This window comes from Panthera pardus, unplaced genomic scaffold (assembly GCF_024362965.1).
Source record: "Panthera pardus isolate Hobbes unplaced genomic scaffold, ASM2436296v1 HiC_scaffold_10, whole genome shotgun sequence".
Lineage (NCBI taxonomy): Eukaryota > Metazoa > Chordata > Mammalia > Carnivora > Felidae > Panthera > Panthera pardus.
In genome coordinates this window covers 21,927,947-21,945,060 of record NW_026526655.1, presented here as the reverse complement: position 1 = coordinate 21,945,060, position 17,114 = coordinate 21,927,947, and the positions used below count along the sequence as shown (strand labels likewise).

General features: G+C 37.9%; 1 protein-coding gene across 3 annotated transcripts in view; it reads right to left on the bottom strand.

The window, feature by feature from the left end:
* The window catches only part of ABCA12 (ATP binding cassette subfamily A member 12), a 272,411-nt gene that overhangs the window by 165,189 nt on the left and 90,108 nt on the right, over nt 1–17,114 (bottom strand). For 2 of the 3 annotated variants that reach the window (XM_019446080.2, XM_019446081.2), the window contains exon 1: nt 8,108–8,497. The exons of the other annotated variant lie outside the window; for it this stretch is intronic. In XM_019446080.2, coding sequence (XP_019301625.2) covers nt 8,108–8,176 — 69 coding nt within the window. In that variant the 5' untranslated portion in view covers nt 8,177–8,497. Of the gene's footprint in view, nt 1–8,107; nt 8,498–17,114 lie in introns of those variants that run through there. 3 annotated transcript variants of the gene reach the window in all.

The following is a 17,114-nucleotide window of genomic DNA, read 5'->3' as shown; positions in this document are numbered from 1 at the left end:
GACACATGAAACAATGCTCAACATCACTCATCATCAGGGAAATACAAATCAAAACCACAATGAGATACCACCTGACACCTGTCAGAATGGCTCACATTAACAACTCAGGCAACAACAGATGTTGGCGAGGATACGGAGAAAGAGGATCTCCTTTGCGTTGTTGGTGGCAATGCAAGCTAGTGCAGCCACCCCAGAAAACAGTATGGCGGTTCCTCAAAAAACTAAAAATAGAATCACCCTACGACCCAGCAATTGCACTACTAGGCATCTATCCACGGGATACAGGTGTGCTCTTTCGAAGGGACACATGCACCCCAATGTTTATAGCAGCACTATCAACAACAGCCAAAGTATGGAAAGAGCCCAAATGTCCATCAATGGATGAATGGATAAAGAAAATGTGGTATATGTATATATACATAATGGAGTATTACTTGGCAATCAAAAAGAATGAAATCTTGCCATTTGCAACTACGGATGGACCTGGAGGGTATTATGCTAAGTGAAATCAGTCAGAGAAAGACAAAAATCATATGAATTCACTCATATGAGGACTTTAAAAGACAAAACAGATGAACATAAGGGAAGGGAAACAAAAATAATATAAAAACAGGGAGGGGGACAAAACAGAAGAGACTCATAAATATGGAGAATAAACTGAGGGTTACTGGAGGGTTTGTGGGAGGGGGGATGGGCTAAATGGTTAAGGGACACTAAGGAATCTACTCCTGAAATCATTGTTGCACTATATGCTAACTAATTTGGATGTAAATCTTGAAAAATAAAAAATAAAATTAAATAAATAAATAAAGACTGTATGTTTTTATATTTCTTGAGCAAGTACCCAGGAGTAGACTTGTTGGATTATATAGTAAATGTATGCTTACCTTGTAATAAATTACCAAATTATTTTTCCAAAAAAAAAAAAAATCGAGAGGCAATTTTTAAATGATAGCACAAGAGAAGAAATGAGAGTCAAGAAAAGAGATAAAAACAAACATATTTCATATCCAGGAATGCTATCCTAGGTGGTAAGGTTTAGGAAATTAATGGTGATGGCAGGATACATTTCAATGACCCTGAGGTCAGCAAAGTCATCTACTCAAAACTTCAAGTTTAAATCTTAAGAAGTTTCCAGAATTAACCAAATATTAGTTCACTCCAAAAATTTCATTTAGAGCTGATCTGTAGCACCTGTTAACTAATTTGCATTACCTAGTAACATTAGTCTCTGCATTTGCTAAGAACCATCGTTTCAAATCTTTGAAAACTTCTCAAATCTAATTTTTTGAAAAATCTGAGCAAAGCACATAATTTCAACGTTAGGTAATTCATACGGCATTACTTTGTCAGAACCTTTCATTCTAATTACTGCTAGTCCATCTGATTCTACTTGTATCCACCAGTTTTATTACTCTTAAAAATCACTTCCACTCAATGTAAATAAGAAAATAAGATACCAATGAATTTTAAATTATTAAGTGTTACCATATGTTTAAAATTTTGAGGACTTCTACTACTATTTGAATACCTTTAAATGGAGCATTCATGCTCTAGTCTTCATCCCAAATGTCACCATCCCTTACTGTCTTATGCTTGGCCACTCCACATAATCTTATTACTTGTCTTTCCTGTATAGACTTGCACTAGAGTGGTTTCAAGTTCGTTATGTCCAAAATGAATGACACTGAATGTCAGCACAATTTCCAAACTGCAATGGGGATTCTTTTGCCTACCTCTGAAAAATCAATAAAAATACAATGTTTCAGATGAAGATTCTCTATTCTTGGTCATGGAATCATGGTCTTGGAGAGTCTTACATTCATAATACAATAAAAAATTATCGGGGCGCCTGGGTGGCTCAGTCGGTTAAGCTTCTGACTTCAGCTCAGGTCATGATCTCATGGTTTGTGAGTTCGAGCTCCACGTCAGGCTCTGTGCTGACAGCTCAGAGCCTGGAGCCTGCTTCAGATTCTGTGTCTCTTTCTCTCTCTGCCCTTCCTCCACTTGTGCTCTGTCTCTCTCTATCAAAAATAAATAAATGTAAACATTTTTTTTTAATAAAAAATAAAATAAATAAATAAAAGGAAGATAAGGCAAGGGGAGTAGAGTCTAAAACCTAAAAGATGAAAAAGGGTCAGACAGAAGAGAGGATATGTGTGTTGGATGGAATGTGAAAAAGAAGTGGGAGTCTTTCAAGCAGAGGAAACATATGGGTAGAGACCCACAGATGGGAAAGAGGGTGGAATATTCCAGGAAAAGAAATAAGTCCAGAATGACTGGTACATGAAAAGTTAGGGAAAACATCTTTGCCATATGGTTATCCAGCATCCACTTGAGTGCTTCTAGTGACTAGAAGTTCACTATTTCAAGAAACTTCATTATTGGACAACTCACATTGCCTCATGTGTTTTGTTTGTTTGTTTTTGCTCATATCAAGGCAATATCTTCATTCCCACATCTGACACTCATTCATCTTAGTTTGGCCTCTTCTTCCACATGAGAATTCTCCAAGTATTTGAAGAGAGACAAAGTCCCCTCTCCTCCTGGGTACCAATGCCAGTTCCCTCAACAATTCTCTGTTAAATATGATTTCAAAATATCCTCCCTGGGATAAATTCTTGGCAAGTGGTCTTATAATTAATATCAATTCAATATAGTATTCCATATAAATAGTTAATAATATTTATTGGCTGCTTAGATTATGCAAGATACTATGTTAAACACTTAATGTGCATTATCTCATTTAATATAATCACCCCATTTCCTCTTGCATATGGGAAATCAGAATCTTAAAGAGATTACATAAGCCTTCATTCCTTAAGGCACTAAATGGTAGAGCTGGTGTCTGAACTCAGGGAGCCTGGGTTCTGCACCTGCAGAGTTAAGCATTAAGCTGTGTAGCCAAAGCACTATAGGATATATTACTAGTTCTCTTTGATCACAATACCATAATTTTTATCAGTTCAGTGTATAAGAGCATTGAAAATCATTTAAAGGTTTTCCTGTAACCTAAAACCATAACTTTTTTATTACAAACGTGCAAGTAAAAATTGCCCAACCTTCCATGTATAAAGTACACTGTTCCTTCCTTCCTTTTCCATTCTTTTACTTTTGCATTGTCCCAGGGATGACTGTTACTTGGTAACAAGAAGATTCCATGGTTCACATTCTGAAGTAAGAGGTTGGTATTTTAGATCTGGAATAAACCTTAGTTCCACCCCCAAAACAAGCAAATACAAGTGGCAAAGCTCTCAGTTAACTAGGCTTTCTGCTACTGGGCTTTTCTGCCATCTATGGAAATGACTCATCTAAAAACTGGGATCAAGTACATCTTCTGAAATTATCATACATTTTGGAGATTATCATACATTTTGGAGATTCGTAAATCTTCTATTATGCATACTAAAACAACAGTTTTTTTATTGGACTTTAAGCTATTTCTATATTCCTCTCTTTTCTAAAACGTCTTTATCTCATTTGCTCTTCATTGACAGACTAAACTAACAAAATGGGCATGCCTGCTATATAACAGGCACCAATATAAACAGGTAGATCTAAATTTTCTTTGAACAATTAGAAGGGATTAAAGGAATAAATGATACAGACCCAGAAAAGGAAAAAGGGCCTAGAATATTTGGTCAGGTTGTTGCCTGAATTGTTCAGGACCTAGTTCATTTTAATCTGATTTATAACTAAATTTGAGATGACAGCTTAATCCTAAATTGCTTTAATCAAACAATTATTTTAATATACAGACCAACCTGCTCCAAAATTTTGGAGCGGGGACTTTCTCTTTCTCTAGACACTGTGAGGGGAGGTCATATGAGCAACGTGAGGATTGGGAAGGAAGTGTGAAACTTGATCCAAAGTGTTAGAAATCAATCAAGTTGTGGGAATGTCTGTGACAGAAAAACTAGTTCTATCACCAACTGAGCTAAAGTGTGATCCACTAGCCAAACAGTTAGGTTAAAATAAACAGCTCAAAGTAATTCTCTTTCTTCCATACTAAGTCTGGAATTAGATTCCATTTCTGTAGAGATCTGAAATCATTCCTTGATATGGCTACTTAAAACTCCTCTTCTTAATGAAAGATAACTCTGATCTTGCACTATCTAATCTTTCATGCTGCAGCCTCTACTGTCCCAGGACTCAGTTTCCTATCATCAAGTAGCATCTCATTAGGTGAGCCTCCCTGTTGCTAACCATCTCCAGTGGAATCTTCATTTTTGCATTATTTCTAGAGTTAAATTACAAGCCCAGCAGGATAGCAACTGCATCTAATTGATTTTCTCTATTACCTAACATTTCCGTTGGTGCTTAGTGTATTTTTTTCATACTCCTTTAGCTTGCTTTTTCTTTTTTCTTCTTTTTTGGCCATATAATTGAGAATTGATGTAACCACTAATATTAAAAAAAAAAAAAAAAAAGGAACAACAGTAGTATCTAAGGCCTCGTTACCAATTATGATTTCTTCATTTGTGGGCCGAACTCTGAGTAGGGATCAGAGCATGTTGGAAAAAGAAACTCAACTCAGTGACAGTAGAGACGCAGCAAGAGGTAGGGAAAGAATAGATCCATTTTGGGGGGAAATCTGACTTTGAGTCCTTAAACTTGCTGTGTGACCCTGGACAAGTCCCTTGAGCATTCTGGGGCCCTGTATAATTAAAGCAGTTAGATAATCCCAAATATTCCAGAATTTCACTAGTCGATTTTATTAAAAAGAGAGAAATATTTACTCTAAGGACAATTTTGACGGATATCATCTCCAAAATTAAAGATCTTGCCTTCCCTTTTTTTGTAGCCAAACTCAACAGTTAGTTTATCCCAATGTCCTTCTATTTCTTAGACTATATAGTTGTTTGAAATTCTTTTCTCACTATTCTAGAATATATCTTTATATTTCCTAAGTAATCCCCACTCTAATATTTTTACTGTATATTTGTTTTTTTCCCCTTATATGTCATTTGTTTCTCCATTAATAGATTCCTAACTCCTTCCTTACAGACTATCCTTCCCACCATCTTGCTTTGCGATAGAATCTCTTGAAAACAAAGTGGAAGAGGATGTCTTGGTAGTGATTATTCTTTAACATTCACTAAAGACTATACATTTCCAGTGTCACACAGCTTTATTTCTATTGTCTATCATATTCAGAAAGATTACAATGAGAGAAATAAAAATGCTTGTATTTTAAATAAGTGCTTGATGGATTAAGTCCAGTCCCTACATAAAGACTATGTCCTCTATTCAAATTTATATACCTCTTTTTTTTCACATTCTCTTTTAATTTGTTTATATTTTCCCTTTTCACAATTTCTTTTTTCATTTCACCTCCTAGCTTTCCAACCTCTTGATTTTCTCATCCTTCGCTGTTAACACTACCACAGGTATATCCTTTCTACCTGTGTCCTCAAGTCTTCTTTCTAAGACAGGAGATAGGGCCGGCCCTAGCCAAACTATGAAGAAAGAAATGTAACTTTCTTTGCCCTCTCACTCTCTTTTTCGAATGGACTCTCCTCCTTTTGGCACCACCATTTTCTAAAGGTCTCTTGTGTCCCTCTAATTGGAGGTAATGGATTCAAGTAGGCCTTCTGTATTCCCCCAAATTAAGAATCATTTTTTTTTTTTTAACATTTATCTATTTTTGAGAGACAGAGAAAGACAGAGCCTGAGTGGGGGAGGGGCAGAAAGAGAGGGAGATACAGAATCTGAAGCAAGTTCCAGGCTCTGAGCTGTCAGCACAGAGCCCAACACGGGGCTCAAACTTGTGGACTGCGAGATCATGACCTGAGCTGAAGTCAGACACTCAACTGACTTAGCCACCCAGGTGCCCCATAACTATTTCTGATTTCATTTCCTGCAACCAACACTTATCTGTCCTGGGTCTCAAGGTAGACTTAATCCTCCGACGTCCCCAAATGAACTAATAGATCACGTATTCTCTTTCCTTAAGCAAAATTATAATTACCAGGGGCTTTTTAGGGATTTTTGACTGCACAGGAATAATACAAGGTATCATGGTGAAAATGTTTTAGCATGCCTGAATTCCATCTCCTTTAAATATGCCATATCCAGCAGAAATTGACTAAAATGGAGAGAAACTCTAAAGTAGAAAATTGATATACCAGCTACTTTACAGATAAGGAAAGAACTTATTAAAGTTTCTAAAGATAAAATTTCTCAATGAAAAAGAAGAAAGTATTCACCCGAGGGTTGGGTTTCTTTCTTTCCCTTTTTTTTTTTAATTTTTAGGTAAAATGGAGTTGTAAGGAAAATATACAACCTCAGCATTCAGTTTATCAGCAATAACAGATATAAGTTTTCAGTTCTTCTATGCTTTTATTTTTAACTATGGAGTTTCATCACTTAAAACTTTACTGTATATAAATTTCTTCTTCTCTCCCACAATCCCTTTTCCTAGATTTCCTTCCACCATTACTTTCAATGAAATATGACATACACATGACCCCAAATCCCTCTATCTTCTATTTGTTAAGGGTTTCACCATTTGTAAAGCACTTTGAAATATACTGGCACATTTGATCCTTACCACTCAGTGAGATAGATATAGTAGCCCCTAACCCTATTTGGCAAATAAGAAAACCAGCATTCACATAAATGGTGGTATGCTCCTTAAGTCATGCAGGTGCTGAAAAGCAGAACCAAGAACCCAACTCTCATCTTCTGACCACACCTACCTATCCAGACTCTTCCTGCTCAATTCCAAGTAGAACCTAGCATGGAATCATTATGGGAGGTTTTTCTTTTGTGTTGTTCTCAATTTTAAAAGAACACTAATGATTAAATTAAAAAAATATTGGGGTGCCTGGGTGGCTCAGTCGGTTGAGCATCTGACTTCAGCTCAGGTCATGATCTCACAGTTCGTGAGTTCGAGCCCTGCATCAGGCTCTGTGCTGACAGCTCTGAGCCTGGAGCCTGCTTCAGATTCTGTGTCTCCCTGTCTCTCTGCCCCTCCCCTGCTCATGCTCTGTCTCTCAAAAATAAATAAATTTTAAAAAATAAATAAATTAAAAATAAATACATAATATTAACGATTTAAAATATGATGGCCAAACCCCACACTCATACAATCACATGATTTTAAATCTCATCCACCACATTCACAAAGGGGAGTGAACATTACTTCTCACTGTCAATACATACATCAGAACACTTAAGTAAGCAGTGTCAGGCCCTGCAAACAAGCCCAGAGCGAGATAAGGTACATAGATAAAATGTTGGTTTCTATGATGCACGTTATTTGCATAATATTCATATTATTCATATGGGGCTGGGAATTACCACTCTCAAATGAAATATATTGAGTGCCTTTTTAAATTTATCTGGTTTTCAAACATTCTTCTGAATATGTGTCAATTCATAGAAGCCAATTCCTTTCTCAATCTCCCTATACCCTGTCTGATGAGTATCTAATAGTTAGCTTTGTCATTTAAAAAGCAAACAAGAATGTAAGGGCACAAAAAAGATGTTGCAATAAACAGAGTAGACAGACTGTAGCCATAAAGTTAAGTGATTCAATGATAGTCTTGAAGCATGGCACATAAATTGACTCTTGTTTGATATTTCTAGTAAATAATTTTTAGGTACTAAAATTTCTTAGGAGCTTTCTATACCAACAGCCTTCAAACTATTTCCTTTCTATATGTCACTTTTCAACCAAGCTTTCCATCACTTTTGGTTTACAAATGCATTTCTCCTCCATGTATTATTCCTTTCATCTAATACCTTTCTTCATCTCATTTTTAACTAAATTTATTAAGAAAATTTCTGAAAGCATTTTGGCCTGAAACCTAGAATTCAGCACTAGTTCCAACTCAACCAGTAGCAAGGTGAATCCTTTTCTTTGCCCAGGGCATGTTCTGGTTTACCCTTTTAATTTACTGAAGTCAAAAGGCAGCTTTGGGGTATGTTTGGACCTGCCTCATTAGCTATAAGACAGATATAGGGATGATTCCTAAATATCTTATTCCTGCTTCAGAAAATGGCTTCAAATTCCTGTTTTACCTGTCACTAACATCACTAACATTTAGAATTGCCTGAAACATTGCCCCCCAATGCCCTTCCCTACCCTTTTGCTACTCACCGGCTGCCTTTTGACACCTAGCCAGTTTTTCCAGACCAGGACCCGAAGCTGATGAAACTGGGAAGCCATCCTTCAAACACCAGGAACAAGAGAATTCCTCTCTTTTCCTCCGCCCCACAGAAGAATTGGTACCCTGTCCAACTTGCTGTGTCAATGGGTCAAAGCCTTTTCACGGCATAGCTTTCCTGAGGGCCGGGGTAAGAAACCCACAGTTCTTCTGCTGCTGGATTTTTCCTCTGGGTTAATCCTTGACCAAGGAGCACTCTGCAACCAACTCTTCCTCCGAAACAAGAACCCAGACCAGAACCTATCAGTGGCTTTGCTTATTTTAAAATAACATCCAGTTACTGCCTGTTGCATGAAGTCTAGACTCAAGAGAGAATGAATATCATTCAGATAATGCCCCACTGTAAAAAAAAAAAAAAAAAAAAAAAAAAGCTGAACCCACACCTCCTACTCTCCATGATATTAACTGCTTATCCACACCTTCCAGAAGGTGTCACCTGCACTGGACACGTCATGAGGAATTAGGTGGGACCCTTGCCAGGCCAGTAAGACTTGTCCTACATTCTCTCTCCTTCTTTACTACATAGTGCCTGCTGTAGCAGAGGCAGTACACATAGCATTTTACAGACTCTGGGCCCAGTGACTCATAATATTTAAATTGCCATTAAGATGTTTTAACTCAATAAGGCCAGAGCTCAGCTGAAACACTCTGAACCTCTGTGCATAGAGAAAGTCTCAGTCTTTATCCTAAAGTTATGTTGAATGTTTTGATTTGGAGGGAAGTAACTAAGTTGGTTAGGTCTTCCCTTCTGTTACAACATACTAGGTTAAACAAAATGCAGAAAATAAAAGGAAGGCTGTAGGGAGCAAAAATGACATACAATAGATTCCCTCATTTTGGGGATGGGGATTCATGTGGCCCATTACAGGAAAGCCATGTTGTTTTAGGTTTTTACAATTAAAGAAGACACAGGTTGACCCAGGATATTTCTGAATATATGATATAGCAGAATTCTGAGTTCTAATGCACTTGAATATCCAAATCAGCTAAAGAAATCTATTGTAAATTAGGAGAAAAGAAAAAGGCTTTATGCTTGAATTATTCAAGTGTACTTTCTAATTAAGCAATTTTAATTGTGATTTCAGGACACATATGAAGAAGTCTGGAATAAAGATCTCCAGGAGAAACCTTGCTTAAACACCTCAATGACAACCTATTCCCTATGAAATTCAATGCCTCCACAATCTGACTCCAGCCAAGTTTTCAATAATCTACTATAAATGTTTGACTGCTTGCCCAATACTATAGATTACAGTATGCAAACATACCTCGGCTTTCTGGCCCTTGACTTGCTTATGCTATCTCCTCTACCTGGGATACATTCCTCTCGCTCTCTAAGCTCCTACCTCTCAAAACCATCCTCAAGTTGACATCTTCCATGATGCCTTTTGAGAAATACCCACAGGATATCCTCTCTCCTGCCTTTGAATCCAGCATAGTTCTTTGTTTATATTTCTCTCAAGGACCTTGTATTTATCTTTTCCACTCGACTATAAATTCTTTAAGACTACAGACTATTTTATATCAAAATACTTTAGACATGATTAATACTCAATAACTGCTACTGAATTTAATTGAATATTGAATAGACTATTTGAACCAAGGCTAGTGAAACTCTTCTTTGGTCCTCACACCTTTCTATGACTGATCCAGACTCTATTCGTCAGATCAGTAAAATCAATATTTAAGTTCTTCCTTCACAGTGGGAGCAAATGCTGGTTCAGCTTCTGGGTCCCCATGCCAACTCTGCAATGTTGATGGCAGCCAGCCTGGGGCTGACTGGAGCCACGCTGGGACCTGCCCATTACCTCAACTTTGGCTCTGTCCCTACTGAGATGAGTCTCTCTAAGCCTAATCCCCATAAGGCAGCCAGTCCTGAATATCTAGAATTTGGCTCTTTATTTATTTTCCTGAACAAGGTTAAAGACAAGGTGTTCTTCAGACATTGAGTGCCTCTGGAATAATATTGTCTCCTCCTTCACCACTCCCGGGATTCAGTGTCCAAGATTCTTCTGGATTTCTCAAGCTTTGCAGATGATTTGAGGTCCTGCGCCCTGCCTTCTTTCTCTGCCATCTGTCATAGCCTACAACTCATTAATGGTTTGGTTCACAAATAGGGATTACTCAGCTGTGAAGTCAAGGTGGGATTTGGGGATGTGACTCTACATGTCAAGGGACATTACAGGCACAGAGTCACTTTATTCAGGCAGATTACTTCAACTTAAAAAGAACTGACTCACCACGTGACTGATGCAGGTAAGAGGTGAGATGAAAAGTATCAAATGGTTTCTCCTAGCAGCTGCTCATCATCTTCCCAGTGTAATCATCGAGTTGTTCTCTTGTTTGTTTAACTTTAGTTAAAGAGTCTCTCTCTCAGGCTGTTCTCTTGCCTGGACACCATCTACTACCTCTAATTTTCTGATGAAGATAACATATTTTATTACAACCCATGACTTCCCAGGAGATTTATCTCTTCAAAGTAATTTAAAAACTATGCATTAAGTGTTTAACATATGTAAGATATTCGTTTATACTGGAAGGCACACGATGTCATAACTCCAAATGTCACACACACTTACTTGGGGACTGAGGTATTCTTTCACAACACATAATTCAAAGTAGTGTAAGTTAGGATACATAGACCATGAGTTTTCCAAATTTTGCCCCACTCTGAACATCTATATGTTGGCATCTATATTGGCCATATCTGCTTCTACTATTTTCTTTAAGATTTTCGAATTTATTTTAAAATATAATTTTGAGAGTGGGAGGGAGGGGAGGGTGGGTGATGGGTATTGAGGAGGGCACCTTTTGGGATGAGCACTGGGTGTTGTATGGAGACCAATTTGACAATAAACTTCATATATTGAAAATAAAATAAAATAAAATATAATTTTGAAAACATCTTTTAAGATTTCATTGCAGAAAAGGCTTTACCTAACATTAATCTTGGAAGCTATAGTGTATGTAAATCAGGAATCATAATCTCTGATCAGAATAGAACTTAAAACAATTATTGGACCAACAAAAAGGAAATGGAAGAGAATGTGGAATGAGATTAATGATAGCAAAATTTTGTTTTGCACAGAGAAAGATATAGCTTTGCGCCCTACTCCTGATTGTAGATTGAGGTGCTTGGCAGATATTTTAGGAGTTCGCCTTGAGGGAATAAAGAACAATTTAGCAACCAGAAATAAGTTGTACCCAGGACACATAGCTGCTGGAAAATGCTTTTAAAAAGCAAAAAGTAAACTACAAAGCAAATAAACAGAGGCAAATTATGACAATATAAAATCCATGAATGAATACATTTACTAGTAAGCTGTTGACAGATTTTATTCCTGCCATTGTACTGAGAGGTTAAATTACTCCATTTAACCAGACCAGGGTGATCTGTCCCACTACTCAGTGTTCCAGCGCTTCTGCCACAGGCCAGCAGACCCAGGTTGTCTTGAGCATGACTTTCAAGACTCAGACCATAATATCTGCCTCTGCTCCCTTTCTTTGCTGTTGGCGATTCTACTCCTTGGTGATCAACAGGTATATTCCTTTATCAAGCAAAGAGTCATAACATCCACCAGAACTTAAGTGGTATTTGTTTTTGTGTGCTCACTTCATCAACAGTAAAAACAAACAAACAAAAAAAAATAGCTTTATCATGGAACAGCTTGCACAAAAATGAGCTAATCCCAGGATTCCAGCATTCTGTTTTCCTAAGCTCTAGTAAGTTTTAGAGAACAGTTCACATAGTCCAAATTTGACTGAGCCATGCACAGAATTAGTTTTGAGCATGTATGGTTATCCTCCTAAGGTTCGTCTCATCTGGGATCACCTCCAGAGTCACTTCGCCTACTGAACCTGGTTAGAATAATGGCTCTGCCAAAGCTGCACAATCATGTAATTGACAGGCACCGTAAGCATTGAAGTGATAGCTCTTGGCAGTCAATCATCATGGAGCACACTCCAGGACCAGGGCAAGAAGGAGTGGGTCCAGCCATGAATAGTACACTGATATGGCTGAAACACATTGATTTGTTTTGATAGTATTAAAGATCTAGAGGCGCCTGGGTGGCTCAGTAGGTTGAGTGTCTGACTTTGGCTCAGGTCATGATCTCACGGTTTGTGAGTTCAAGTCCCGTGTCAGGCTCTGTGCTGACAGCTCAGAGCCTGGAGCCTGCTTCGGATTCTGTGCCTCGCTCTCTCTCTGCCCCTCCCCTGCTCATGCTCTTTCTCTGTCTCAAAAATAAATAAAAAGTTAAAAAAATTAAAAAAAATAGTATTAAACATCTACATTAATAATAATAATAAATACTAGACTACAAAGCATATATCTATTTAGCTCATCACTGTATAATAGAAATTTAACATAGATCTTGACCTATAGTCAGTGGTCAATTAATGCTTGTTGAATAACTGAGTAGCAAACATTTGTTAAGCACCTACTGAATCATCATAGGAGGCCTACCATACAGAAAGTGGCATTATCCCCATTTATAGAGGAAGAAAGTGACATTCAGAGAGGTGATATCACTTACCTAAATTCACCCTGATAGAAGTGGGGATGGTGGGAACAGCATTGTGGGGGGAGGGGGGGCAGGAATCTCAAACCCTACATCAATATGTTTCATCTCTGTGTCATGCTGCCTCCAATACCGTGTACTGCACTGTGTCAGACGAGCTCAGAAGGAAAGAAAAGAACTTCAGAGCTTTCCCTGGTTTTCTAGGGGCCTATAAATCACTTGTAGAGATTTACTGAAAATGAAAAATTATTGCCAAAATCAGTGCACAAAGAATTATTGCACCAGGAAGTCAGGAAAAGAAAGTCTGCTCTTTTTAGACTTCTTGGTAGAGCAGCAAAGAAGTTCCCAGTGTGGCCCTTGCCAGCTTCATTAGATGTGTCTCCCCCACTCCCAGTCACCCCTGCTGCCATCTGCTGTAATGTCTTGGACAAGGACTATTCACTTTCAGGCTTTGGTCATGCTTCTAACCTCTACCCAAAATGAAATTGTACTCACTCTTCAACAACTGACTCAAGTGTTGCTTCCTCATCGAAGCCTTTCCCAGCCCTTCTATTCACCACGCCCCCACTCCAGGCTGAATTAATCACCCTTCATCTGTGTTACTATAGACCTTGGTTCATTAACTCCTTATTAGTCTCGGTCATAGTCAGTCTTTCTCCTCATCTATACTCTGAGTCCCTCAAGGACAGAAACACTGAGTTGGGTATTAAGTCTATATCCCTGGAGAATAGTGAGAACTCTGACTGCACTAGACCTAAGACTGGTTTGAAGATGTAGGAGATAAAGTTTGAAGAGTGAGGGACCTTAATGCTAGTGAACAGAGGATGCCATATTGAGGATTTGGAATGGGAATCCTGGCAACTCTTCTAAGGAGACAGAGGGAGATTAAACTGATACTGTGGGAAGATGAAAATGTTAGCGGTTGACACTTGAATCCTCTATTCTGAATGGGAAACAAATGTGGTATTAATGATGCAGTGAAAGAACGTAGGAATTTTAATGGCAACCAGATCCATTCTTTCAGTTCCTCACCTCCAAACTGGTTTTTGTCCATCACATCAGAGATAAGTCACTTTTCCCACCCCTTTTACTTTAAGGTCCTGTGGGATGGGGGTTCCTGCCTGGCTCAGTTGGTAGAGCAAGTAACTCTTTTTTGTGTGGATGATTTAAAAAAAAAAAAATTTTTTTTTATATTTATTTACTTTGAGAGACAGAGAGAGACAGAGTGTGAGCAGGGGAGGGGCAGAGACAGAGGGAGACACAGAATCCAAAGCAGCCTCCAGGCTCTGAGCTGCCAGCACACAGCCCGACGCGGGGCTTGAACCCACGAACTGTGAGATCGTGACCTGAGTCAAAGTTGGACACTTAACCGACTGAACCACCAGGACCCCATGTAACTCTTGACCTCAGGGTTGTGAGTTCAAGCCCCACGTGAGTTCAAGCACAGGGCTTACTTTAAAAAGGAAAAAAAAAAAAAGATGCTGTGGGATGCTCATCACATACAGGATCTAATCTTTATAATAAGGATTTAGATATATATGTTTTGTGTTTGAGTGATTCTTCCTAGGAAGAAGATTAGTGTATGAACTTCTAAATGATTTTAGAATCTCTGCTTTATAGATAAGGAAGCATAAGTCAAGTAGCTTTCCTAGGTCACACAGCTAATGAGTGTCAGAACAGTGACTTGAACTCAGGCTTCTGTGTCTGCAAAGCCTGTTCTTCAATAGGCTCTCATAAAGCAAGCATGGCAAGTGTGTGCATTTTAACCCAGGTAGAAATGTGCAATGAGTTGGGAAATTGAAGCTAACTCATGGCAAAAAATAACAGCATCCTTCCTTTATGAGTAGGGTGGGACTCCGTCAGAGGCTTAAGATAATGAGGCACCGATTGCTAATACCTCATTACCTAAGACCCACCTTACCTGTGATGTAAGGTGGTGATAGTGCTATGAAGCAGGTAGGTGTGAGGAAGGTATCAGATTCAGGATTTTCAGGTGCTTATCAGCACTGAGACACTCCAATGATGGTGTGGATAGAAGAACTGTGTCAAGAAGCAACTGGTAAATCCTGATCTACAAAACATTTCAAGGGGGCTCACAATGAGAGTCACTCACTCCACGCTAAGTTATAAGGCAGCTTCTCTCTCCAAGATGGTACAATGATACAGAATGCCCCATCACAAATAACATGGTCTTGTCAGGAGAGCCAATTTGATAAACTGATTATCTTGTTTACTATTGAGCCATGTGACTCTGGGAATTTCAGGGTGATTTATAATCTTACAAAGAATTACTCACCCACTCACACAGGATGAGTAATAATTTGCTTGGTTAGACTGGTAAAGTATGTTGAATTAATTAATTTTACTACACGTGTTGCTATAATCTTGCAGGGATAAGAAATCAGAAATTGTTGGTCCTTTTTGGGTCAACCTATTAAAACTGAAGGAAAAATCTGAGGTAGAGTATTAAGAGAAATCAGTCCTCTCTTTGAAGAGGAAGTTTTAATCAATTCTCCACTTTAGAGGAAAAAGTGAACCTGAAAAATACTACTGTTTTCTTCTTCACAACTTACATCTTTCTCCCCTCCTAAAACCTAAAGCAGCTTATAAGACAAATATATGTTTTTATCTAGTATCACTTATTTCTTTACTGCAACAAACCAATTTCAGCATGTGTTTTAGTCTTTGGTGACTTACCTGTTCCCTGAGAAATTTATAAAAGAATATTACAAATAATAAAGGTTTTTATATTCATGTTGCAGTATGCATTCTCTTGAATACAACAGAAACTATGTTAGAAATTTAGATTTTTCTTGAATAAGCCAGAATAGTATCATTCCTAGAATTTTAAAATTCTAAACATTAGGTATAGGGAAAAACACATCACCCAGTTATCTGTCCTCTCAATCTTGAGCAACACACAATTTTTCTATATATTCTCTATGTGTGTCACTTCTAAATTCATTTGAAAGAATGGGGCTGGAGAACAAGGGACTGGTCAATGACTTCATTTCAAATCAACAGTAAAATATTTTAGGTCAAAATTCTGATGATTCAAATACCAACTGACCAGAGTACAAAGAATGAAGGTCTTTGTTTCTGTGTCCCTTTATATGCCTTCCTTTAATACCATTTTCCTTTCATCGACCTTCACAAGCAATATTTAGTTTGACATTTTTTAATGTTTATCTTTTGTTTTTTTTTTTTTTTGAAAGAAAAAGAGGGAGAGAGAGTGTGTGTGCATGTGCAAGAGCAGGGGAGTGGCAGAGGGAGAAGGTGAGAGAATCTTAAGTAGGCTCACAACCATGAGATCATGACGTGAACCAAAACCAGGAATCAGACACTTAACTAAATGGGCCACCCAGACACCCTGATAGTATGACTTTGAACAAAAGAATATGTTTTTTTAAATAGGATGGAATAAATTAAAAAATCCATACTCAATATCCATTTTACATGTGTTTATGGAGCAAAAATATATGCCTATATATATGCTTTTTTTACAAACATGTAGCTACAGATATAAAGCATATGCATAAGTATGTAAAGAACCATTCACAAAAATTCAGCCTTTATATGAGCATACATGGATTGTAAATGTGAAGAAAATGGTATATAATAAAAATGAAACATCTGGCCCTCCAGATATGCATTTTAATGAGTGCTTTAATGATAGCATGTGACAAATGGGGCATATGGCCATATCAGTAAAGTCTTGCTACAGAGAACTGGACAGATCTTTTGAAACAAATTTTGTACCATATAGATACATTCATAGTATTTTTCTAAACACACAAATTTAAAACCATTTTATTTGATTTTTTTAAATGTTTATTTATTTATTTTGAGAGAGAGGGAGTGCAGGCATGCAGGGGAGGGGCAGAGAGAGAGGGAGAGAGAGAATCCCAAGCAGGCTCTGCGCTGTCAGCACAGAGCCCAATGCGAGGCTCGAACTCACAAAACATGAGATCGACCTGAGCCAAAATCAAGAGTCTGATGATTAACCAACTAAGCCACCCAGGTGCCCCTAAAACCATTTCAAATTAAGTAACTGCACATTCACTAATTGTTTTATGAAGTTCATACACTAATCTTCTTCCTGGGAGGAATCACTCAAATGAAACACAAAACAAATATATCAAATAAGAATGTGACTGACTGCAACAAAGCTAATCTTGCCCATTCTGCTCCTACTCAGGCTTTCTCTCTGTATCATGGAATTGTTTTTAAAACTGGTTGTGATCTAGATATAAGCTATAATAAAGAAGAAATTTGTTCAAAACTCTCCGAGAGGCTTGCACAAACTTTCCCACCACTAAAGCTCTTATGGAAAACATAATCCCATTCTCACCTACAGCTTGACCCTCAAATCTTCAACCTTCTTTCAATAAGGAAAGTTCATTGCTTAGAGAAAACAACA